Consider the following 27,384-nt stretch of genomic DNA (forward strand, 5'->3'; position numbering starts at 1 on the left):
ATAATGAAATGAATTAGTGTTGAGATGGAAAAGAGGATTTGGATGTTTATATAATATGGAGATAATAACTTAATCATAGGTACACTTTGTCACATGGTATGATATCAATCATGGGTCCGGTTACATGTATTGAGTTTAGAGGTGTACAAAACCGGTTTTAAACCCAAACCGAAACAGTTTATAAAGCGAGCCGGTATGGTCAACGGCTGGTCAAAACCGGTTTGATCCAAACCGAACCGGTTTAGACACAAGATAGGTCGGCCTGGTCACGTCGGTTCGGTTTATAAATCGGTTTTCCTCAAACTAGTTCGGTTTTAAAACCGGTTTTGTCGATCTTAAGGGGAACCGGTCCTGAAAACTGGCGGTTTGGGTCGGTTTATGAACCGGTTTGGATGAAACCGGTTTTAAACCCAAACCGGTTCGGTTCGGTTTGCCTAAAACGGTCCCAAACCGGTTTTTTTTACACCTCTAATTGATTTCCATTCATTGTACTTGCTTGCCGGGGCCCACCCAATGCCGGCTATAAGGCTGGCCCGGGTGTTGATCGACCCCGGCCCGACACCCGATAGGCCCGACTTATATATATATATATATATATATATATATAACTCCTCTTATAGATAAAACTTGAAAACTCCTTAAAAATTATTTTTAACTTTTTTTTTAAATTTTTTTGAAGTTTTTTTTTTCCATTATTCTTATATGTTGTAATTGGTTCAAAAAAAAACAAAAAAGAAACTTGTCGGTAATCTCATCGATGTAGTGCGCATGTGTAATAGTGTACATGCATATATGCAAAAGTGTTGTATTGCATAGAATACAACACTATTGCACATATTTGATACACACTATTGTATATATGCAATATAAGACTAATACGCACATCGAATACACGTTAGTACGTATGTGTAGTACAACATTAACGCACATGTGCACTAAATTGACTTTTATTTTATTATTATTATTTTTTTCATATAATACAACACTACTACACATATACAATACACAAAAATTGAATATATGCCATTAAATACTATCAAACTTAAAAATACACAGTAATACACATGTGTAATACAACGGTATCGCACAGTAATACGTATGTGCATTACAGCGGGGTTTTTTTTTTGTTTTTTTTATACTTTTTGAGCAAAGGGTAAGAAATTATAAGAATAATGACAAAAACAGAATTTTAAAAATATTTTTTTATTTTTAATTAAAAATAATTTTATAGGAGTTTTTAAGTTTTTTTTCTAAAGATGAGTTTTCTTTTGATACTCTCTCTCTCTCTCTCTCTCTATATATATATATATATATAATCTAAAAAATATGTATTCATAATATTTAAGCCGAATTACTTAACTAATTTAAGGCCTAAATTTGTTTCACGATTCTTGGAGACACCCTGGGCCCACCACACTCAAAACAAATAAACGCCAATTGGTTATGGTATTGGAGACCTTGCGGGTAATTGTGGATTACATACACAAAATCATTCATATACTTTCTATTTAATCATGATGGTCTAACTAACGAATATTCGTACATGGGTTCGATGATGTAACGAGAGAGGGTCGTCTGGAGAAGATTTAGAGAAACGAATCGAGGGAGGCTTTCAAGAATCAACAACTAGCAAGAAGGTTGAGTATGTTGCCTCTATAGGACTTTTCATATAGCATCTTTATTTTTCCTCAAGTCAAGTCCTTAACCATGTATCATTGTGGTCCCTAAGTAAAGTAAAAGCCATTTCACAATCACATGAAAGGTAACAGTGAGATATCAAATCTCATAAAAACATCATGTGATGGCAGGTGGTCCTAGTTGTTGGTTATGGATGCTTGCCCATGTGACCATATGGGCTTAACTCAGGTTGTAGTGATTTGGGCCTTGATAAGTTATTTAACTCGGATGGGCCAATTCCTGAGACACAAGCCCATGGACTGAATATAGATGAACCGGACCTGGTTGGCTGATTTAAACTTTAAAGTCGAGGTGCACAAATCGGGTTTTTTTAATACCCGGAACTGGCTCCGGTATAGTTGGGTATTTGATCGGGTTTTTCAGGTTTTTTTTGGGTTTCTGGTAAGGTAGGATCGGGCTTTGACCAGGTATTTCCGGTTCCGGGTACGGCTTTGAGGATAAATCCTTACCAGGTCCTACCTACGGGTATGGTACAGGTAGGAACCGGTTCCAGGTTGGGTCCGGAACCGGGTATTTGTGCACCTCTAGTTTAAAGGCTTTAATCCAAATTATGGTTTATGATAATAATTAGGTGCCAGCCATATCTAAATCAAAACCCATCTGAATTAGAGGCGGACCCAATCTTTTAGCATGGGTCGCCCGCACCCCTTGAATGTTTATTTATTAATTTATTTTTAGTTTATTTTTATATGTTAAAATTCCGACCACACCCTAAGAATATTGACACAGATCCCTGGATTTTTAAAACCGACCCCTAAAGAAAAAAATTCATGGATCCGCCTCAGATCTTAATTGTCCGTTGTGTTTTTGGTTTGGTCGGGGGTTTGTAAGTCAGAGCTGATCGTGTAAAGTTAAAATGCATATTGAGCGATTAAGAAAGAAAGTTTGCGTTAAAATTGTAACCAAACGTCTGTTGAACGCTAAATCCGGCTGGTTTAGCTTACCACCTAACTCGGTCATCTCTTGAAATGGCAGTTGGTGTGGTTTGGTCACTATAGTACAAGTCAAATATATTCTTGCAATATGACACCTTTAATTGCGTGATGGTTGTACATCTCATTTGTTGATTAAGTCTTTGAGGATGTTGTGTCATGATGTAAGCATCTTGTGTTCATTTGTAACATTTACAACATTTAGTTAAAACTGTGTTTTCAATACTAAAACAAATAACTAAAAAGATAATCGAAAGAACGCGTTATGCGTTCTTGGAAAATTTTAAAAAGGTAAAGCGTTAGTATTAATGTTGAGGCGTTAGATATGTCGGGTTGGTTTTGATTCCTAAGTTGTCTTAGCTATCCCGTTCTTGCCCAATAAGGAACTCGTTTACGACCAAAGGATGCGAAGTGCCCAATAAACACTAAGCAAACACAACGACATCTGCGATTATTTGATGTCAAAATAAAAAAAAATGTATTTATGATTATCAATGTTTCTAGGAAGGAGATAATATTTTGTTAATTACAAAATTTCAAATATAAATTACCTAAATATTTATTGAGTTTACTTTATATATATATATATATATATATATATATATATATATATATATATATATATATATATATATATATATATATATTTTGTAGTTAACTAATATTGTTTTAAAAATAAATTTATATAATACCCTTTTTTTATCCGGCTACAAGTTACCGGTTAGGAACCTTAACCCGTATTGGCATTAACCGGTTTTCCACCACATCTATCTTTCAATCAAAATTAAGCTGAAGACGCATTTGATGGCCAAACATGCTCACAATGATTCTAAAAACACAGCCGTTTACAAAGACATGTTGGTTGGATCACATCATGAATATACGTTTTGAATTTATCTTTTTGATTGGAGCATTGTAAATATGATCAAACTTTTGTAGCAACCGAATGTGTATGTTATTATCGATTTCATATGGACGAGAACGAGTGATACGTAAGGCACAATCACGTAGATAATAAATAGTTTTAAGTATATCTGACTAGAATGAGTGATATACGCAAGGCATAGCGGCTTGGATAATAAATTTCTTTCAGTTAACTAGCACATAATTGAACGATACACGAGGGAAAATGGATATGCAATACTAGGAGAGAATATGCACTTAAGTTTGAATAAATAAGTAATAATCTACTGATAAATTTATCAAACCCGCCTACTACGAGATTTGAACCCTCGGATTCTAAAGAGAGAGATCACATGTAATGTAAAGAGTGTCTTGTAGGTCCAAATATGAATGTCAATTTCTTCCAGCTATATATGTATATCACTTTACTTTTATGATTTTATCTTTTTATTTTACAATTATTTCAAGTCTAGAATTACAATTAGCGTAATTTATACTCGATGCCAATGGCCTTTGGTCTAGTAGTATGATGTTTGACCCTACAAAAATGAGGTGACGAGTGCAAATCTTTGTAAAAGTAAAGTTACAAGGATTTTAAGTGAAAAAAGTTTTAAGTTAAAGAAAATGTATATTGATTTTTATTAATTTCAACTATCATATTTTGGTCACTGTTACTCCTAACTGTTAATCCTAACTAATGAATTGGTTGCTGACGATCCCATCTTTTAACGCATTTTTTTACCAACGGTCCACTACTAACATAATCCTAACATTGTTAGTTGCAAGTCGTCGAAAAAAGGTTTTTGGCCAGAAAACTCATATTTGTTTTTTTGAAAACTCAAAACGGGATTTACTAAAAACCAATATACCAAAAAATAAATAAAACATCATACTCGATTAAATGGAAATGTTGATATGAATCTGATACGTAAATTATATATAATCAAATGCCAATTTGCAACCCACTAACTCTTTTAACTAAAAATAAGAGAAGATACAAATCTAATACTAATAATACTAACATCTCTGGAACCTTTTTAGTATCCATTGGGCAACTCACATTTCCCAAACTCTGCACAAAAAAAAAATTAAAAATACTTTTAATATTAGCCCTTCAACAGTCAACAAAGAAAAATAAAGTAACAGGAAAAGCAAATGTTAATGACTTCTTTATGCTTATTATCTTCAATTACAAAGATCTTAAACACCTTTTGTCTACTAAATTTTGACCACTTTTCACCCCAAAATGGTTATTTCTTAACTTTTGTGAGTAAAATCAGACACGCCACAACATTTGAAGCTTGACACTTTCTTTTTTTTATTTATAGGTGTTATTTCTTTCGTGGCAAACTTTTTTATATTGGGTAATCAAGAAGGTGCCGATATCGAATACTACAGTGGTAAACGACATCTTTCTTTGGATAAAGCATAGAAGTCGGGGATCGAGTTTGAAGGGAGAGGATGGGCGTTTAACTTTAAAAACTTCCCAATTTAGTGTGTTGTTTCAATTTGAAGCTTTGATTACTTTGCAAATATGTATTTATTGGGTCTTTTGCGATTTGTGAGTGTTTTTTTTGGTAAAATTCTCAAAATGACCCAGCTTAAGAGATAGAGTAAAAAAGATAAAAAAACTTGAATATTCCTAAAATATACAAAAAAATATGGATTGGCGGCGACGCATTGGGAAAATATCCTACTATCACACGGCCGCCAAAATTTTAAAAATGTTGAGGGAGTGGACCAAATTTGTGAAAAATGTTGATGGACACGGCAAATCTTGAAAATCTTGAGGGAGTCGTCCATATTTTCTAACTTAATTTTCTTTTCAAAAGCACTTTTTCCAGACAGTTTTTTTATGCTTCATACATGATCCGTACAAATTTTCAAAAAATTGAAAAATGTTCTTTTTTAGTTTTGTGACAATCGTCAATTTCAGGTTAACTCCGTTAACTCAACTCCGTCAATTCAAACTTAAGATCATTGAATCTATAACGCACACCTCATTACATTTAAACTAGGGTTTAAATGACGCTTAACACTTACTACATGTGTAGTCTTTCGGGAATTGCACCGAAACGCAAACGAGTTGACGCAAACGATTGGTGAATAAACAAAAAACGTTAAAACAGTAATTATGTGATAATTACGTGTTAGACTTATGTGTTGTGTGATAACATCGTTATAAACACTAACTCAAGATGTAAACAAGTTAGTTTAAGCTAGATAAGTGATACTTAGAAGTGGAGGGGCCAAAGTGTAACATATTATTATTATAAATAATAATAATAATAATAAACCCTAACTCACTTTTTCTTTTCTTTTCCCCTACCCCGATCGGAATTCCCTCCACCCCCCCCCCCCCCCTTCACGGCTGCCGCCACCTATATACACACATACAATCAAGTTCTCAAGTCTTTGATCGAAGATTAAGGTGCTAGGAAGGTATAAACGACTATCCTATGCATCCTTTATACTTAATTTTGATGTTTAATGGGTTAATTGAAAACCCTAAGGGCCGATTTTATGTGTGTATGTAGTTTATATGATTGTTGTTGTTTTGATGATGATATGATAACTAGAATGGATATTGTTACATGTTAATTGCTTGAGTCTTTGATTTGAGTTCAAACAAAAAAACCCTAATCATGTATGTAATGTGTAATTGATGTGCATGGATAGTGTTTATGGAGTCTAGAGTGTTATATGAATGCATGATGGTCCATAGATAGTTAATATGTTGAGTTTGGATGCAAACAGTTTCTGGACAGATTGTGTTATTGATGTTTAATTGACTGTAAAGAGGTGTAAATCTGAAAATTGGTTGAGATTGTTGATACTACAATAAACTAGGTTGAGTCTAGTTTCTAAAGAATATAAACTTGTAATTTTTGGACAAGTAAAGGTTAACTTTTATGATTTTACAAAAACGTTGTGCAAAGCTGAGCTGTTAGACCTGCTGTTAGGTTGTTTTGTAAATGTTATATCTCATGAACTACGAGACCAATTGGGTTGGTTACACTTCTGGAAGTTGACTCATTGAGTTAGGAACCTAATCCAAGTGGTCTTGCATTTATTGGATTTTTCGTTTAACGGGAATTTTAAATAACATTCTGTTGCGCATGAATTTGACTGTTATGAATTTGCTGTAATGATTTGATGATTGTGAGAAACCTATGTGGAATAAAAATATAATAAAATATGTTCTGGAAACCTAAGACATATATTCTTTTGTGATGATTTTTGGTAAATTAATTGAGGTGCTATGATCGGTGGAATAGTACAATCTTTCAAGTAGGATTTCTGTCTCGGTGAAACTAGCTGCTGAGTTTTGTGAAAATGCATGAAACATGATACTTGCTATATAATTGTTATGTTTTGACCAAATTGCCCTTGCGGGGAATAATTGCTAATTGATTGTCATGATTTGACCAAATTGCCCTCATGGGGAATGATGGCTAGTTAATTGTTATGTGTTGACCAAACTGCCCTTACAGGGAGTAATTGCTAGTGATGTACTTTATGAATACATGACACGTAAATAATTGCTTACACATGTAACGTATCACAAATACATTTGTTAAAGTCACACACAATTCACAAACGAAACACGAAACATGTTATGTGCATAGGTATTATGTGCCGGGTCTAGAGACTCGATAATATTCCGACACTTAGAAAAATCTCTTTATTGTTTTAGAACGCTAGAGAGAGTTTTTCTGTGACGCGCATCTTGGTGAATTATTTTGGGAATACTTCGCAAACAGTGAGTTTCACTTTCCCCTTTTAAACTTTTTTAAACGCTTTTCACTTGGGGGAGATAACATACTCCGAAACGCATTTAAGATTTTGATAATATAGATTATATATCACTTGTAAAGACTAAGTGGCAAACGCGTTAACTAAAGTCCTTCATTCACATCGAACCGTTTAATATTGAATAATAGCGAGTCATTGTTGAGTAGTACTACTGGGTTTGACAAACCCCACCCAACGCTAAACTCGACTGGAGGTCGAGTGGGTGTAAACTTGGCTAAACACATACCATGGTCTGGATGACCTGGTGGCAAGGCAAATGATAAACAGTCAGCTTCGGTGTCGAACACTTAGTGATACTTGTTTTATAGGCTAGCTACCTATAGATATATAATTGACATAACACTATCTGGTAACGCAAAACGCTGAACGCAAACGCTAAACGCTCTATTTTTATATAACTTGTGAACTCACCAACCTTGTGTTGACACTTTTAGTATGTTATTCTTAGGTAGCCGAGGCGGGCGCGCGGTTTAGGAACATGCATTGCTTGAAACATTTTAATTATGCAAACTTATTTTTAAACTGTTATCATTGGGTTTTAAGTCGTCCTGCATGACGTAACATTGTTTGCTATGGTTTTATGCTTCCGCATTTAACTACTCGTAAACGTTTTCATGGTTTTGAAACTTTGTTTTATGGTTTGATTATAACTAATGATTCCGATCCTGTTAGTTCACACCCTCTGACGGTAAAACTCCGTTAGTGGATTTTGAGGGTGTGACAGATTGGTATCAGATCCATTGGTTATAGCGAACTAGAAGCTGCATGCATACTAGACTATAACCGCGACGACCCATTAGTTATAATGACACGCACTGCATAGATTTGTGTAGTCTTTGTTATCTTATCTCTTTACCTCTTTCACTCATACGCGCGCGCATACACGGCTTACCTGTAGGAATGTCGACGCCGCCACCCTCATCCTCATCTGATCCGATGACTCATGCTCACGGGAAGGAACCGCAGTTACCTACCGCATCGCCACCCCGTGTAGTCCCGGAACTCGAAGCTCCCGCACCGAAGAGGTACCGCTTATCTGGAGGCATGTACGAAAACGAAGTTAGCTGGGATTGGTACCCTAATATTATTAGACGTATGGTCTATCGCGAACAAGTTCCCCCGTTACCTCACCCGAACCATCCTGCTTATCCCAACACCCTACCACCCATAACCGAACCTGTAGAGCGAGTTCTCGCAGCTGTCGTTTCTTGCTTGGAGCGTGACGTGGGTTACATGCGCTATACGAGGGCTAACGTTTCCGGACTGTTAAAAGACGGAACCGAGACTAAGGAGGAGATTGCCCGCATGGCGGCGGCAATGAAGGAAATGCAAGAGGCTAGTGATCAACAGATGAAAATTATGAGAAAGATGCAAGCCGAGATGATAGACTTGCAAGAGCAACTCCAAGTAGCAAGAACCCGAACCGAGATGGCTTTAGAGCGTTGCGATGTGTTACAAATGCAAATTGCTCAGAACGCAGCCGAACCTGAGGCAGAGCCTGAAGAGGAACCTGAAGAAGATCCCGAAGAGGAGCCTGAGGAGGATCCCGAGGAAGATCTCGAGGAGGAACCCGAAGAAGAACCGGAGGAAGAACCGGCTGAGGAGGAGGCACACTCAGAGGTGTCATCAGATGATGACATCTAGTGATGATGACACCTAGATGGAGGGGTTGTCTCCATCCGGACTATTATTTTCTATGAGGGATTTTCAAAGATTGCTCATGAAGGCGCAGAAGTACCTACGAAAGGGTCATCTGGCAATTTTGGCGCAGATTGTTGAGAAACCCGCGGAGGAGAAGCGAATTGAAGATATACCGATTGTGCGGGATTTTCCGGAAGTTTTCACGGAGGATTTGCCCGGACTCCCTCCTGTACGACAAGTAGAATTCCAAATCGAGTTGACACCCGGTGCAGCACCCATAGCACGAGCCCCGTATCGGCTCGCACCGACGGAGCTTCAGGAGTTGTCCACTCAGTTGCAAGATTTGTTGGATAAGGGTTTTATCCGACCTAGCTCATCACCATGGGGAGCCCCTATCTTGTTTGTCCGAAAGAAGGACGGGACTTTCCGCATGTGTATCCGCATGTGTATCGACTACCGGGAGTTGAACAAGGTGACGGTCAAGAACCGTTATCCTTTACCCCGAATTGATGATCTGTTTGACCAGCTTCAAGGATCGAGTTATTACTCGAAGATCGATCTGCGATCTGGTTACCATCAGCTTAGAGTGCGCGAAGAAGATATCTCAAAGACGGCTTTCAGAACACGGTATGGTCACTACGAGTTTTCGGTTATGCCTTTTGGACTAACCAACGCACCAGCCGTATTTATGGATCTCATGAATCGAGTATGCAAGGCGTACCTCGACAAGTTTGTGATTGTTTTCATTGATGATATTCTCGTCTACTTCAAGAACGAAGCTGACCATGAAGAACACTTAAGGGTAATTCTGGAATTATTGAAAAAGGAACAACTGTATGCTAAACTCTCGAAATGTGAGTTTTGGCTTCGCGAGGTTCACTTTTTAGGACATGTGATCAACGAGAATGGAATCCATATCGATCCCGGTAAGGTAGAGGCCATCAAAAACTGGGAAGCACCTAAGACTCCGACTGAGGTGCGGCAATTCCTAGGACTGGCCGGCTACTACCGACGTTTCATCGAGGGATTTTCAAAGATTGCTCAACCCCTTACCGCTTTGACTCACAAAGGCACTAAGTACAATTGGGGTGACGCGCAAGAATCCGCTTTTCAACTGTTGAAAACCAAACTCTGTAGCGCCCCTATTCTAGCCCTCCCCGAGGGAACGGAAAATTTTGAGGTACACTGTGACGCATCGATACAAGGTCTCGGTTGTGTGCTGATGCAACTGGAGAAGGTTATAGCTTATGCCTCTCGACAACTACGGGTTCACGAGAAGAACTACACGACCCATGATTTGGAACTCGAAGCTGTGGTGTTTGCCCTTAAGATATGGAGGCATTACTTGTACGGTACCAAGTTTACCATTTACACCGACCACAAGAGTCTCCAGCATATCTACGATCAGAAGGAGTTGAACATGCGACAGCGTCGTTGGGTCGAGTTGCTTAAGGATTATGATTGTGCCATCAAGTATCACCCTGGCAAGGCCAATGTAGTGGCCGACGCCCTCAGCAGAAAAGAAACAGATAAACCCAGACGAGTGAGAGCATTGCAACTCACGATTCATGCCAACTTACCTGACCAGATTCGCGAGGCGCAACACGAAGCTTTGAAAGATGATAATCTTCCATCGGAACTCATGCGGGGCATGAACAAGCAACTTGAAACCAGATCGGACGGGGTCCGATATTTTGAGAACCGGATTTGGGTTCCACGGTTCGGAGAGTTGAGAACTCTGGTAATGGACGAGGCACTTGTGAACTCACCAACCTTGTGTTGACACTTTTAGTATGTTATTCTCAGGTAGCCGAGGCGGGCGCGCGGTTTAGGAACATGCATTGCTTGAAACATTTTAATTATGCAAACTTATTTTTAAACTGTTATCATTGGGTTTTAAGTCGTCCTGCGTGACGTAACATTGTTTGCTATGGTTTTACGCTTCCGCATTTAACTACTCGTAAACGTTTTCATGGTTTTGAAACTTTGTTTTATGGTTTGATTATAACTAATGATTCCGATCCTGTTAGTTCACACCCTCTGACGGTAAAACTCCGTTAGTGGATTTTGAGGGTGTGACAAGTTTCGTATTGGGAGATGCTTTTGAAAGAAATTTGCTCCAGGGAAACGGGATTCTTATTTTCTCGTCTTCGACAGGATTTAACTTATAAGAAGAAACTAAGAATCTCATTTCCCTGGAACAAATTCCTCTCAAATGCGTCTCCAAAACGAAATTAAAAAGAAACATCTTTCAAGATTTTGAAATTTGTACGGATTAGGTAGAAAGCATAAAAAACTGTCCGGGAATACTGCTTTTGAGGAGAAAAATTAAGTCAGAAAATATGGACAGCTCGCTCAAAAGTTTCAAAAATTTGGCCATATCCATCAACATTTTTCACGAATTTAGCCTGCTCGCTCAACTTTTTTAAAAATTTGGCTGTGTGATATTAAAGATCTTTTCACAGTGCGTCAACCCACTCTATATTTTTGGTGTATTTTGAGAATATTTAAATTTTTTGGTCCATTTTACACTCTCTCTCCCTTATTAAATTTCGGATATTCGGCCTTAAAAAAGTGTTTTTTCTTTAAAAATGATGGTATAACGTTATCATTGAGATAATTATAAAAATATTGTTATTTCAACTTTAACCTCTAAAAATGTGACTATTGACAAGAATATACATAGGCCCATCACCAAAAGCATCTTGCATAAATTTTGGTCCACCCCATTACCATGTCAGAGGTGGGCCACCCCATCAAGCACCACCAAGTGCGCACGTTAGCGCCAATGCCAGAAAATCTAGTAATTCCAAAAACTCACGGTCTTCTATGTTCTTGAAATTACCAAATGTAAAAAAGTTTGATTTGTATTAAAAATTTGTATTTATGGTTACATTTACTTCAAGTTTCAACCCTTAATTTTTTTAAAAACCTTATGATTTAAAAGAAAATTTTTACATTGCAACAAAATACTAGGTAAAAGTAGGAAGCCAATTGTTGACACAACCAGATAAAGTTTTGGGTCGATTGACACGACTCTTATGAAAAAGAGATCAGGTTCGGATTGTCGCGTATAAAAACGAGTTAACCCGTTTATGTATTCAAAAAAAATTTATTTTATTTTGTTTCTATTTTTTTAAGATAAATTTGCAATTTCCAGTTCAATTTCAAGATTTTAAATATTATTCCAAAGAGAATATTCTAAAAACTTTAAATTATATCCATTTTGTTTTTAATATTTTTTTTAATTATTTTTGGGTTGTGTTAGGATCAACCGCATTTATGTGTGAGCGGGTTAGGGTTAAAACTTTTGACTCGAATATTAATATGAGTCGAAGTCAGGTTGTACATTTCAACCCATAAACCTACCAACCCATGTGTTTAAAACTATTTTTTTTTCGCATACTTTATTTTTCTTAAATTCTAGTTCATTTATATGCATTCTTTAACACATTCATTCACGCAATCTAACAAAACAAACTACAAATATTTCTCGAATTATCATTATTAAATACCCATATAACAAATGTGGCAAAATATTTAATATTTATAGGTAGTAAAGCAATTGAGTACGTACTTGGTGGTTGCGTTACAGTGTGAGCGGCCCCACCAAAATAACACGAGCCCGCAGCCCGACCCGTTTTCTGAAAATAGCTATTAAAAGCAAACGACGCGTGCGCTTCTAACGTATTAGGATCGTAACACGTGGCACCAGGTTGGATCGAACGGCAATCCGCACCCCCTTCCCCACACGCGTAATCTAGAGCCATTTGCAGCCTTTCTTTTCCCACATCACTTGCCACACACCATAACCCGGAACCCGACCCGGACCCGTTAACTGGTCTTGAAACCCGAACTTGACCTCCGACCGCCGGAGACTGTTTGTCCCTGTAAATTACATTTATTTTATTTTTATAATATATTTCATTAAAACTTTTGTCATGTTTAATAAACTTTTACTTTTTTGTTATAAAAAATATAAGTTTTAGCAGTTTTAAAATCATAATTAAAATAAACTAATTTTTTCCAGTCAATTTGTTTTATAAAACATGTATTTTTTCTCTTTTTTTTTGTTAAAAAATCTTTAGTTTCTAATAGTTAAAATATTTTTTTCTGCTGTCAAAAAGTGTTACAAAACTTTTTTTTCTTTTCTTTTTGTTGTTAAAAAAGAGTTAAAGTTTGTAGTAGTTTTGAAATAAGAGTTATAATAATTTGCTTTTCTTTTGCTTGCAAATTTATTTTATAATACTTATATTATTTTTTATTGTTAAAAAAATACAACTTTGTTGTAGTTTGGAGTAAAATAAATTATTTTTCTCTCAATATGTTTTTTAAACATGTCTTTTTTTATTAAAAGAAACTAAGTTTTGAAATTAGAGTTAAAAACAAATTACTATTTTAGCTTAATCTAAATCGAATTTTTCGAACCTATTTCAAATCCGATTTAAACTCTCATTTCAAAACTACTTTTAAAAACAAAACAACCCAACAAAAATTAAAATATTCATAATTCAATTCATTAACCACCAGTACCCGTACCTGTAATCCTTCAACCCCTCCAAATTAAACGGCACATCATAAACCTTCTCTCTATTCGGGTAAAACAACCCATAATTCCTCTCTGAGTCCGGTCCATCTTTATTATTCTCATTAAACATCGCAAACAAAAACACCGTCAGCTTCACCTCGGGCCGAAGCGGGGTCCCACCACCCGTTAATACCCGTCTAACCAAATTCCCGTTATACGCCGCCGCATTCTCCACACTCGCCCCAATCTCATTCCCGCCACCTCTCGACGGCCACCCCGTCTCCGTCACCACCACCGGAATATCCTCAAACCCCACCGCCGCCACCGCCGCAAACACCGCGTCAATTTGCGCGTCAAAAAGATTAAAATAACGCAACCCGTTGCCGGAATCCGCCATGCCGGCGTTAGGCCGGAATAACGCGTAGTCTAACGAGATAACGTCAGAGTTTGACTCGTACGCGAAAAACGGGTACGCGTTGACCATCAAATACGACCCGGTTTGACGAAGAAAGTCAAACATTGGTTTGAATACGGGTCGGATCAATTCGGGTCGGAATGACCCGGATGAAGACGGGTATGAGTTTTGCAAAGCGGATAATGCGACGGGTGAAGAGATTTTAATATTCGAGTGGAGATTGTATTTAACTAACGCTTGGTGGATGTTTCGCATTGCGGGTATTAAATACCCGGTTGTGTTTTTCGGGTCGGCGAATACTTCGTTCCCTACCGCGATCGCTTCGATTTGGGTGCGCGGGTGGTAGGGAACGATGTTGCGGTCAACCCAGTTGACCGCAAACGTTTTTATTAATGCCGCGGGGCGAAGGAGTTGGTTCGGGAGGTCTACAGTTACTTTTATGTTGGTGTTGGATAATGCTGCAAGGACAACCGGGTCAGTATCGTAGACTTTGACCCGGTTGATGCCTTGGGATTTGAGGAGGGTAACAACCTTTTCCGGTGTGGGAAGGTTGTTACCCACTCGGCCGTAGTTTACGCCAATTGAGCCACTCGTTGCGAGTGCGAGAAATGTGAGAAATGTGGAGAGGAGGAGTAGGAAGAAGTGTGATGATGCCATTTTTGGTGGGAGATTGATTGTGGTGAGATGGGGTTTTATTGTAGGGAGTTGGGTCGGGTCGGGTTGGTTGAAAGATGGTTGGAGTGTTTTAATAAATTTTAAATGAATCTTGTAAATTCGGTTGGATCATGTGGTGAAGGTTATGGTTATATTAGGAAAAATATTTACTTGAAAGATATTCACATGGTTTTCATTTTGGCATTTTGATTATGAGATAATTGGTAAAATCCAAGGGGTTGTAGTGGGTGATCTTTTGTAATTAATTTGGATTTCACATGATCATGTATGATTTTCATGGCCCTAAATCCGTTTATTACTCTTTAAAATATTATTACTCTTTGTAACATTTGAAATATAACTGAAGTGTGGGATGTGAACGGTTTAGCTTGGGTTAAAATCAAACACGAGACTTCGGTTTTTAAAACTTTAGAAACGTGTTTGATTTTTTCAATTTTTTCATTCGAGCTTTAAAATTTTGTCAAAAAAAAAACAAACAAAAATAATAAATTTGAACTTTTATCATTTTGTTAATTTATAGTTGGTTGATTATTATATATTCGGGCTAATTTATTTTATTTATATAATTAATAAATTTTATGAACATATTATAATTAAAAAAAGCAAAATTTCTCTAAGTTTGGTTCCGTTCGGATTTTTTTTCTTTTTATTAAATGAAAAAACTTAGTTTTTACAACAACATAAATCATTTTTTTTATCGATTTGAGTTTCTTTTTTTCCATTTTGTTTATTAGGTTCGGTCTTTTCAGTTTAGGATCAGTTTTGTAGGTTTTATGAACATTCCTATTCTAGCATCCAAAGATATGGCACGTATATTTTACATATAACTAACTTGTTCATTGAAAGTTGGTCATAAAGTTCTAGCTCATGTCCGAGTCTCCCTTTAACGTATTTATCAAACCCCAGTCTAAAAAAACGACAACCACCCTAACTCGATTCTAAGAACTTACTCGACATATAGACAAAAAAACAATGTAGCTATTGTTAGAAGTAATGTCATCTAAACTTAAAACATGTGCTGATCACATTTGTTATAACACAACACATATTGCCCACATCTTCCCTTTTTATTTTTTACTTGAATACTTTGTGGTATATGATGAACATGTATATACACACACCGACACATACTATTCACCATAAACATAAATCTCAGTCACAGCATAGATTCCCCATGTCTCCCAATTACCTCCAAATATTAGTCACTCTTGTGACACACAAAATGTCAAAATAATATATATACCATATATATACCTATAGTTACCATATTATATTTTTTTAATTAATTAACCTCCATGTGCACCGGACACAACATTCCATCCCACTTCAAATAAAAATATAAAATGCTAAAAAGAGGATAAATGCGGAAAGTAATATCAGACAACTTCTTCTCCACCATTGCTCCATTTAATTAACAAGTATATCTTAATATCTTTTAGGGATGTAAAAGCTAGTCAAGCTTGTGCTAAATAAGTTTCTCAACACCTATGGTATCAGGGACTGTGTGTCGTGGGCTAACTAAAAATTACATAACTACTATTTAGGAGGTTCATGTTTTTTTTTCAAATTATTCGTCCTAGTTTTAATGGCTCAACACGGTGTAGCTGTTGTTGTGTGCCTAGATGACACCGAAAACTTCCTTGGCGTTTCACAGCGACTACGCATAGCCTTAGAGGCCAAGAGGATGTCCATATCCTAGGTGGAGAGTGGAGACACCAATATAAAGGGCAAGGATTAGCCCTTTTATAATCTGATTTTGAGTTTTTTATTTTAAAAATAAACTGTACATCATTTTTATTTTTAATTCTTAATCATTTTAAATGTAGTAACCAAGTAAAATAACAAAAATATGTAATATGTTGCTATTTATTTAAAAAATATTATATATATATATATAAACTATTTAAAAAAGTATTTTCTATGAAATTATTATAATTATATAATATTATTTTAAATATGTTTAAAATAATAAGAAATTAAAATATGTTTTATTATAAAATAACTTTAATATGAAAACTGAAAGTAAAAAGTGGTGGAGAGAAAATATGTGTGTTTAAAGGATCGGTGAAAATATAATACAACTGCATGTTTGTTATGTTTGCCATGTGGATAGTCTAAACTCGAGTTTGATGCTATTTTAAAATTATAAGCTTGTTTAGTTACTCTTTTATGTTTTATAACTATCGTATTTTACAAATAATATTATATTTATATAAATACTAGGCTCGTTTGAAATTGCAAGCCTGTTCAAGTTTGTGCAACTGGGATAATAACTCAATCTGAGTTCTATGCTTTCCTTAAGCTTGAGTTCATCCTTATCTAAGCTCAGCTTAATTTGAGTTCTTAACGAGTCAATAGCGAATAGCTCACAAAGAATACAATTGAATAATGTTTGGGGGGCAATTTGGACCACTAGTAGTGTGACGGCGATTTTATAAGTATCCATGAGATATGCTATGACTGTCGCAAATAATGAAATAATGATCTATGGTTCTATTCAACCAGTAGGTATTTTTGCTTTTTCTTTAAAGAATATTTAATAGCATTGCACATTAGATTTCCAACAATATACTATAATCAGTTAAAATGAAATTTATAGTCTAAAATCTGGAATAAATAATAAACTTTAAGCTAAAATCTTCTAAACATAAAAAATATGCACATGTTTGGGATCCGAAACCGGTTCCTAAACCAAAACCGATGCAACCTTCGAAAACCGGTTTGTTCTCAATCTGACCCGGCAGTTTGTAATCGGTTTGAAAACTCATTTGTTAAAACCAGGTTCTGAACAATTAAAACCGACCCAATCTGGTTAAAAACTGGCATTCCCAATTATAATCTGGTTTCTATACCAACCCAGTTTTGACTAGCATTGACTCAATCCAAGTGCGCTTTTCAAATCGATCCGATTTGGGCCTATAAACCGGTTACGCGTCACCTCTAATTACTTATTACTCCTATGTTTAGATTTAAAAACTTAGGTGTAGTTACAATCCGTTACATGGGCTTAGTGGCTTACGATTGATATAAAATAGATTTTTAGGGTTAGTTTGTACTTTAGTAGTTTGTAGATTAATAATATGGGCCTAGTTAATACATTTAAATTTGAGCTAATTATACAAGCATTTGTTGGGCCAATTCAGCATGACCCATTATTCTTAATAGCAATAAGGGTGGCAAGAAATCAAGAATAGTATTATATTTTCTTTGTCTGGTTGATTATTGCTATTAGCAACATACCAACGTTTAGTTTGTGAGCAGTAGAATTGTTAATTTATTCGGGTTTGTTTTATTAAATTTTTTTTTTAAGATTTATCAATTTTAGTTATGTAGATATAGAACTTCCATAACTCATGTCAACCCAAATTAGGATGTAAAGAAAAGAAAAAAAAAACTGAACCATTACACAGGACACTCAAAACCCGAAAAATTTAGGACGCGTATTCGGTTATGGGATTGATAAAAAAATAATTTTGCGGGTTTGGGTATGAGTATGGTATTAGGTATACTCACTTACCCGAACCCGAAGCAAATATCCAAATCAGATACATACAAATAAATATATTATTTTCTCTTAAACCTTGTGTAGCAATGCTTCATTTTAGTCGATTTATTATGTGAAATGAGCTTTAACTTTGAAACATGTATTTGTTAGTACTATTTATAAAGTGTATGATATTAAATATGAGCTTATTATTGCCGTTTAAAAAGAATGAAATATAAACTTATTTGGATTTATACTCATCATCAAACTTATTTAGATTGTTGTAGTTGTTGAAAAAATGAAATGTATAAAATTTAGAATTGATTGATACGGATATCATGCCGGACATACTAAGTTATCAAGCGGCTTCTTTCTTTTAAAAAAGAAAAAAGCGGGTTCCTTCCTGTCTTTAAAAAAATGACCTCCTTCCCGGTAGGGGGCTAATATGAACATTACCATACATTGGGAGCCGGTAGGGATGAGATCAGTCGATTTTGATTTTTCCGAATGTACTGAAATTAGGGTTTTTCTGTTAAATATACTAGATGATTTTAGTAAGTAGGCAATCGGATTTTGTTTAACCTTCATCCTTTTGCTGAAGGATTTTTCTGTTAAACATGTAGATTGTAGAAATCTGGCAAATTCAACACAAATTTCATTTTAATAATCCATCTTTTTAACTTATGAAAGCACAAAGGTTAGACATGGTTTTACCTAGATCATCCCTTAATTTCTCCTTGGATCTCATTTGCATGGAAGAACCATCAAAGAGCCAAGAAAGTGTGCACTGAAAAAGAAAAACAAAAAATAAAAATAAAATAATAATAATAAGAAGAAGAATTGGATTTTAATAATCCCAACTTAATGCGGTTGGCCGATAATAATCTCAACTTAGAAAAATAGCTGTCATCGGTCCCAACTTTCATACAGCTTGTTTTCATTAGGACCTATGTTAAAAAAAGTTTAACGACATTGAGTTATTTTCAAATTTCAAATTGATGTTTTAGGGCTTTTGATCAGAATGAGGATACGAATCGATTGAGGAAAAACTTACTGCGAAACGGTGCTCCAAACAGCTTGATTTTTGTTAAATATAAGTTTACACATCGGAATTGAAGCATTCTTTAGTCGTTTGGACCATCGTTTTGAGATAAGTTTTACATAAATTGACTCGTATCCTCATTCAGAATGAAAACCCTAAAACATCAATTTGAAATTTGGAAAAAAACTTAGTGCCGTTAAGTTTTTTTTTTTAATGGGGGTCCAACGAAAACAAACAGTGTGAAAGTTGGGATCGGCCAGTTATTTTCTGAGTTGGGATTATTATCAGCCAACTACATTAAGTTGGGATTATAAAATCCAATTTTCCTAATAATAATAATAATAATTATAGTGTGGGCCGTGACCTTTCTTTTCTTTTAATCTAACAAACAGCCCAAAAAAAACTCTTTGTCGCCTGATTTTTAATTAGAGCCCAGCCCAAAGGCTACAAGTTCAACTTTTTTCTCACAGTTCGTTGTTGTACTTGTTTTTTTTTATTGCACCATGTACAACTAGAGATGTATAAAACCGGTTTTAAATCCAAACCGAAACGGTTTATAAACCGAACTAGTTTGGTCAACAGCAGTTCAAAACCTTTTTGACTCAATCAGGTTCGGTTTATAAACCGGTTTAGATGCAAGACAGGCCCGGCCTGGTCACGTCGGTTCGGTCCGGTTTTAAACCGATTTTTTTCAAACCGGTTCGGTTTTAAAACCAGTTTGGTAGATGGAACAGGTCCGAAAACTGGCGGTTTGGGTGAAACCAGTTTGGTTCGATTTGCCTAAAACCGGTCCCAAACCGGTTTTTTTTACACGTCGATGTACAACTACTTAAAGCTTCTCTTTTAAGTCACATGATCTTGTTTCATATTAATGTGTCATTTCTCAAGCAATCTTGTCATCCATTACCTTTATCACTTGCTTTTTGATCTGGTAATATGATTCTTATCACTCTTGGAGTTTCGTTTGTGTGTTCCCGATTGAGCACTCTCGAGTTAGGTCACACTCGGTCTGGAATTCGGTGAGTAGACAATAAGATTTTTTAACCTTCATCATTTTGCTAATTAATCGTTTAGGTTTTGTTTTAATGTAATCAAATTTGCGGTTGTTTTGTTGAATGTGCTAGATGTTTTCGGCTATTAGGTTAGGGTAAAAGTCCGCTCCTCTTAGCATTCTTAGAACAAAGTTAAAATTGTTGTTCTATGTTGATTGAACACACATTGTAATTATAGATTGTGCACAACATAACTAAATGGTAGGTTAATCATGTTAACTTAACTGTAACCGCCAATTTTGTTTGGCTATAATAATTTCGGTTAATAGTGCAGGCTTCAGTTATGATTCAGTTTTTGCTCATGCCTATCCTAGAACAAGAAACAACCGTCCATTTGCATGTCAAGGCATAGCGCAAGATTCCTTATACAAAATGTTGCATGTCCTAGTAATATTCACTTATCGATACCAGTAACAAAAGCAGTACATGCATTTTTCTTGACAACGTGTTGTTCAATTTAAAAAGCACACAATGAAAGAATTTTCAACAGCTAGCATATATTTGGTTGAAGACTCGAACAAAGTGTAGGAATGTAGATCGTCAATTATGGTGTTCAATAAATCTCATAACTTTTCACCCTCCTAGGAGATTGTATGCGGTAATTGTTCTCCATTGCACTCTAGTTACTCGCTACAGTATTGATATAAACATGTATTTTCGTTGCCGTTTAAAAAAAAGAGTCATTGTTTATAATGTTTTGTTGTTTAATAGTTAGATGACTAGATATAGTGTGGCCACATTTATAAGTTGGATGGTTTAAGTCACATTTTTGAGATAAATGAAAGAGCTTAAGATATGTGAGAGTTTGATGATAAGAGAATCCAAGATAAATGTATAGATTCTTTCAGGAACACTGTATACATTATTTCATTTGCATTTGTTTTTATTTCAATAAAATGCAACAATAATAAGTGGATACAAAGAGACCAAACTACCATGTGAAAAGCACATGCACTTATGCTAGCAACAATAAAAGACTATCCAAAAGGGGGAACAAGGTAACAAGGAATTTCAAGATATAGCACAAGAGAATCTCTTAAGGGGTCAAGTCATCATATGACCCCATCTTGCCACCTTAACCCTTCAAATTAATTAAAATAATTTTTGTTTTTTTATTAAAAAAGAGATCCAACCCTATGTCCTCACTATGAAGGTACATTCGGTGTTTGTGAAAATCGCAAGTTGGGCGGTAGGGTAGGGACTAGCGATTAATCGGGATTATTTGAATCGGATTTTAATGTATATTTTTCAGTTTTATACATACACACACATGTTTATATGTAATTTTCAGTTTTATACATACACAAACATATTTTTGCCGGAAATTGGCTTGAATTTCGTTAGAAATCACTAGTTTTTTGCCGCAATCTCGCTGGAAACCGCTGATTTTGGTCAGAATCTCGCCGAAAACCGTCGATTTTGGCCGGATTTGACCATTGACCGATTATAGCCGACTAGCCCAAAAGTATTCAGTGAATTGGAGACTACGATTAATCGAGGATTAATCGGTGCCTAGTCGGGATTTTTGCAACACTAGGTATACTGGTACTCCTTTCAAGTAATACAACATTAAGATGTTAACTTTACAGGAGAGCTCACAACGTTAAGCGCCTTGTAAGTGTCCAATTCTACATCGGCAAAAGTTTTAGGTTCTAATCTAGTTTTCGTTGGTTTATTGTTTTAAACTCTTTGAAAGTCACACGTGCGATTTATCTTGTCCCGCTAGTTAGCATGGTACCAGTTAACGAGATTGTTCAATGTTCATTTATTCTAACAATTGTTATATATATACAAATTATAAAATCCCAATGATAGATACTGGCATAGAGCCGGCCCAATTATATATACGAAAAGGCTAGAGTTTTAAGCCCACATTCTTTTCTAAAAGTTTAGCTTAATGTTATTCTTTCATTAACATAGTCCAACTGGGGAATACCGATTTTGCGAAAACATTAATCGTCAATTCAATTATTTTCTTATCGTAATTCGGGTTTTCATCAGTCCCTTCTTATCAATTCCTCGGTGTTCTTTATGAAAATTGTTTATTAAAAAGATTTAGTAAAACACGTTTAATAAGCAGTCCCAAACTCATACTCGTAAGTTGTGTGTGAAAACCACAACTTCACATTCAAAAAACGAACTTTTTGAAACGTTAAATAATGTTTGGGTGTCCTTAAGATGCGAGTGAAAAAGCTGGATAAGTTACAACTTTGTAACTTTACTTTTTCATAAGTTATAAGGAGACCAAAATAAGGAATCCCAAACACCCCCTAAATAGTTCGATATACACTAAAATGCTAAATTTCAACTCGTTTAATCAGGTACATTAACAATTTACTAAAACCCAATAGCGAGAAAAACCGATTTGAGTAATCCTCAAGGAATGTCAAACATCATTCCTGAACTGCCAAAAACATATTCCGCGAAATCAATGCCTATTCCGTTTATTCCAATCCGTTGAAAGTAAAAAGACGAAAGCGCCCTTGATGTTTACCTCCTAGAACAAGAACAAGGACATGGTGGTATATCTTTGAATCCTGATGCATCAAAAAGCTCAATAAACCTTTGATCCGAAAGCCGAGCTTTTGCAGCTGCAAATCTTTGATACTCGTCGAAGATTGAAGTTAAACACCATCTTTGTATCTTTCTTAAACATCCCACTAAACAACCTGTTCGATGCTGTAAAAAGTAAAAACAACAGTAACCGTTAATAACAGACTTGAATAATAATAATAATAATAATAATAATATTATCAGAAATAATAATAATATGATCATACCTTGCCTCTTTTGCAATGGATTAACAATGGGTGATTTCTTACATCTGTAAAAAACAATTACAGTATAATGAGAAAAAGCCCAAATGGTAATAATATTATAACCTGTGATTAATGTTTTAAGGCTATAGATTGCATACCAAGAACAACTTTTAACGCTTCACGAATCGTGTCTTCAGGGATGTTAACGAACGGTTCCTGTAAAGATATCGACATTAATACTATCATACGTGTTACTGGATAAAGATTTGATTCCAAAATGAGATGATGGATGCTTCGAAACTTAAAACCATATGATCAAACATGTTAAAAGAGTTAATAATATTGAGTTACTTGAGTTTGTTAATAGTAGCTAAGTAATCAACTCATGTTTACTAAATCATTTAGAGAAATACAATTCACTTCCATTATTATACAAATTCTTTAAAACCAAAGTGGATTAGAGTGAACAGGGGCGAAGTTTAGTGAGGGCCCGCCGGGTCCCCGATGAACTCGTCCAGGCTTCGCACCTGAGAGTGAATACAGTTTGTACTTTGGTTTGGAATACAATATAATAACGGAAGCGTGGTACTGACTAGCGATTAATCGGATTAGAATTTTATCTGCAATTTTTCAAAATTATACATATACAAAATTTTATATATAATGTTCAAAGTAAGTTTTAAGTTTTTACTTAAAACATTTTGACCATTATTGACCGTGTTTTTTACGGCTCCAATTTTAGGGACTGATTAGGTGAAATCCAATCGGCAACCCTCCGATTTCTGATTAATCGGCGTCTAAACGGGATTTTTACAACACTGCCTACCTAATAACTAGCACAAAATCGCATAACTTGCATAGTTATAAAGGGAATAACATAGCTAATATAAGTACAAATGATAAAACTTATATTATGATTCTATAGTACCTTAGTTCCTTCAATTCCAAATTGAAACAAATGAATATTATTAGCCTTCAAAAACTCCATATTATGCTCCGGATATGGTTCAGGACACAAATATCTAGAAACCAACACAAAACAACAAAAACTGTCAGATTTCGTGTCAAAAACAAATACCCAAGTTGATAGGCAGTAATTAACAAAATCCGGCATTAGTACTCACACCTAGGGATCAGCATTTGATACCAAGTACGTACTCTATCTCCATGGTACCCGTACCGAGGGTACCAATACCGAATTCAGTACCGATTTTATACCGTTAGTATCGAACCAGTACCGGTACCAAGTTTGTAGCTCTCAATATTGGTACGGTACCAGTATTTCCCTAATTTTGCACGAAATACCGGTACCAAATTGATACCAATACCGTATAGATACTGAACTGAACATTTAGGTACCAGTACCAAATATTTCGAATTTTCAGGATCGATACCGGTACCGGTACAATCCCGAGCTTATCCCTAGTATTTGCCCATTTGGAACCAACTTCTTTAAAAATTCGGTACCAGTATCTTCGGTACTAATAGTACACAGAGTAACTGGTAACGAGTACCGGTATTAATACACACAGTATTCGGTACCTTTCTTTTAGAAATTCGGTATCAATATTTACGGTACCGGTACCAATACCGTAAAGCTATTGGTTCGATTGGGTATTCCGTACCAATTTTAAAGAAATTCGGTATCGATATTTTCGGTAGCAGTGCCATATAAAGATGAGGTACTGAGTACCTCGTAACGGGTACCGGTATCGGTCCGGTACAATTATCAAAATTTGGTACTAGTATTTTTGGCGGTATTGGTTCTGCACTCGGTACCAAATTTCTAAAAAATTCGGTACCGGTATTTTTGGTACCGGTGCCATATATAGATGAGTACTTGGTAACGAGTACCGGTACCGTACTGATATCGGTTCAGTACAGCTATCGGTACAAAATCTTTTAAAAAATTGGTACTAGTATTTCGGTACCGGTACAGTACGTACCGGTATCGGTTCTGCACTCGGTACCAAATTTTCAAAAAATTCAGTATCAATATCCGTACCGAACCGATACCAGTACGGTACCCGTACGCTTTACCAGGTACTCATCTGTATATGGTACCGGTATCGAAAATACCGATACCGAATTCTACTACCGGTACCAAATGTGAACTCATAAGCATTTGGTACTGTATTAACTAAACTTTTTCATAAATTCGGTATTAGTATTTTTGGTATCGAGCTATACAAAACAATTGAAGCATATAATTAGAGTAACATACACAATAGACCGAAGCCCTAGGGTTTTAAGAAACCCAAAATTAGCGGAATCAGGGAATCCAGAACGGAATATTCCGTTATCCACCATGGAGAAATTAAGCGGCGGCGTGTACAGCTCATCGCCATTGGAATCAAACTTATCAACGGCCGTGATGACTTCGATTGTGCGACACGTGTCACGATCCAATTGGCTGAGTTCTTGGTGTAGTTTCATTGCAGTGATGAAGAGAGAATAATAATATGGCGGTGGCGGTTATTACTAATAATAATAATAAGTTGGAAAGGGTGGGTTTATATAGGGTGGAGGTGAGATGGTGTGTGACACGTGGCGTGTGATGATAGGGTAGTCAAACATGGGTTTCTTATGTGTAACATCTTCTCTTCTTCTTGGTTTTTTGGTTATTGGAAAATATATATTGACTCAAAAAGGTTTTCTTTTGCTTCTAGACATGGTCAATAATCAATATGTCATATGTTTATAACACGATATTTTTGTTTTGGATAAAGTGTGAAAGTTACGTTTCACACATTGATGAGGTATGCCCATGATACTATGAATGGGTCAAGGCCTAATATTGGTAATTCGGGTACAGGCTAGCTCATTACGTTAAGACAGGCGGGAATATTGGTAAAAAAAAATAGGCTTCAGTGAATTTCATGTCGGATCTGCGTGAAAGAAGGTCTACTCTCCAACCAGCGGACATTCTTGTGTTTGGATGAGCGAGGGAAGCATGCTTGTGTGGACCTTACTGGGGTGTCCCCACTTGTCGGGCTTAGGGACACCAGGTTTGTTGCTTGGTAGGCCGTTTTAAAGACAGAAACATGAAAATTGCTAAGTACGAGAAGGCGTGTGTTGAGAATCAACACGCCTTCATTTGGGTCTCTTGCCCCCGATGCTGCTACGTTTCTTAAAAGAGTTCAACGGGTCATGCACAGTAAATCAACGACGCCGAAGAACGATAATTTTGTTTTCAGTAGGATCGGTTTTGCTATTCAAAAAGGGGTGGCGGCGCAACTTGTTGCCCGCTTATCTGCCTCTTTATTGTAATTGGATCCTTTTAAGTTGTGTTGGCAGTGGGAAATACGAATAATGAGAAAGGAGCAAAATATTCAATCTAAAAAAATTACATTATAGTATGGAGACGCCAGTCGCTTCGATTCCTGGGTTCAACGAACATGTTAACAGATAACAGATAGGCATTTGGCACTAGTGGTCAGTAGTTACGCTGTCTAAAAAAACTACGTGCCCACTTAAGTTACGTGTTTATCTTTTATGTTATCAGGTTAGGATTTCAGAAGTTTTGATGTTATTGATCATGTTTTGGATAATGGACTTGGTTACTTCTTTCATGTATTTTATGACTTGTAATTTATTTTATTGATTAGTGGTGTGTGTCAACATTAAGCTTTTAATAAATATGTAATTTGTGAAGAAGTCGGGCAAAATAGGTGGTTTAGTTGATAAGTCGTCAAAATTGGCTTTAGACCAAGTTCAGTTCGGGTAAAAAAGAGTTCTTAATAAAATGAATTAAAGTCAAATGGGTTATTTTAGTAGGGTAATGATTTGGTTCGAGTCAAGCAAATTGATGATGGTGACAACGGACTAGTAAATGTTCGGCACACAACGATGAGAAGTGATTTTCACCTATATAAACCTAATTTAATTTGGCAAGGTTTATATTTGTTGTTCTAATGATCTAATCGACTGATTCTATAATAAATTTAATAGGTCATAAGTAAATGTCCTGTAACCAAAACAAAACAACTTATCTATTGTTTGAGATACTTTATATTGTTTTGGTATTTTGATGCAATCATTAGAATCTTGTCTTACAACTATTGACTATCATGGAAACCTCCACCGTTTATATGTGTAAGACAATGGAGTTTGGTTAAAAGTACCAATAATTGTTATCTTTAAAATTTATATTACACATCCTATAATATTATATATATATATATATATACACACACCTTCAATTGATCATATTTTTGGTATAATCGATATTTATTACGATTCTACCATGAATTCATGTATATCGACATTTTCAATATCTTGAACACAAAGTGGACAAAACAATAGTAAACAGTAAACACCTGCTCGTATACTTCTCAGGTTGAGAAACCTTAGGGGTCGGCTGGTTCGTATAATTATTTTGAAAGAATTGAAATATTTTAAAGAAATTAGAATCAAAATAATTTAAATATTAATTTCAA

At 35.7% G+C, this 27,384-nt stretch overlaps 2 protein-coding genes across 2 annotated transcripts; both read right to left on the minus strand.

Moving 5' to 3' along the window:
* Positions 1-4,506: 4,506 nt before the first annotated feature.
* LOC143597621 (glucan endo-1,3-beta-glucosidase-like) lies at positions 4,507-14,590 on the minus strand. Its single transcript, XM_077076068.1, has 3 exons — positions 13,530-14,590; positions 12,568-12,833; positions 4,507-4,605 (listed from the first exon to the last, which is right to left on the minus strand). Exons 1-3 carry the CDS (start codon positions 14,588-14,590, stop codon positions 4,571-4,573), a joined length of 1,362 nt encoding a protein of 453 aa, XP_076932183.1. The 3' UTR covers positions 4,507-4,570.
* Positions 14,591-22,539: 7,949 nt separating this feature from the next.
* Positions 22,540-25,381, minus strand: LOC143597622 (inositol diphosphatase DSP1-like). The gene is made up of 5 exons (XM_077076069.1): positions 25,170-25,381; positions 23,874-23,967; positions 23,104-23,161; positions 22,967-23,010; positions 22,540-22,865 (listed from the first exon to the last, which is right to left on the minus strand). The coding sequence occupies exons 1-5, from the start codon at positions 25,379-25,381 to the stop codon at positions 22,677-22,679; spliced, it is 597 nt and encodes a 198-aa protein (XP_076932184.1). The 3' UTR covers positions 22,540-22,676.
* Positions 25,382-27,384: the final 2,003 nt, after the last annotated feature.

This window comes from Bidens hawaiensis, unplaced genomic scaffold, assembly GCF_021521415.1.
Source record: "Bidens hawaiensis isolate Kalapana, Puna unplaced genomic scaffold, B.hawaiensis_p1.1 tig00048687_1, whole genome shotgun sequence".
NCBI lineage: Eukaryota > Viridiplantae > Streptophyta > Magnoliopsida > Asterales > Asteraceae > Bidens > Bidens hawaiensis.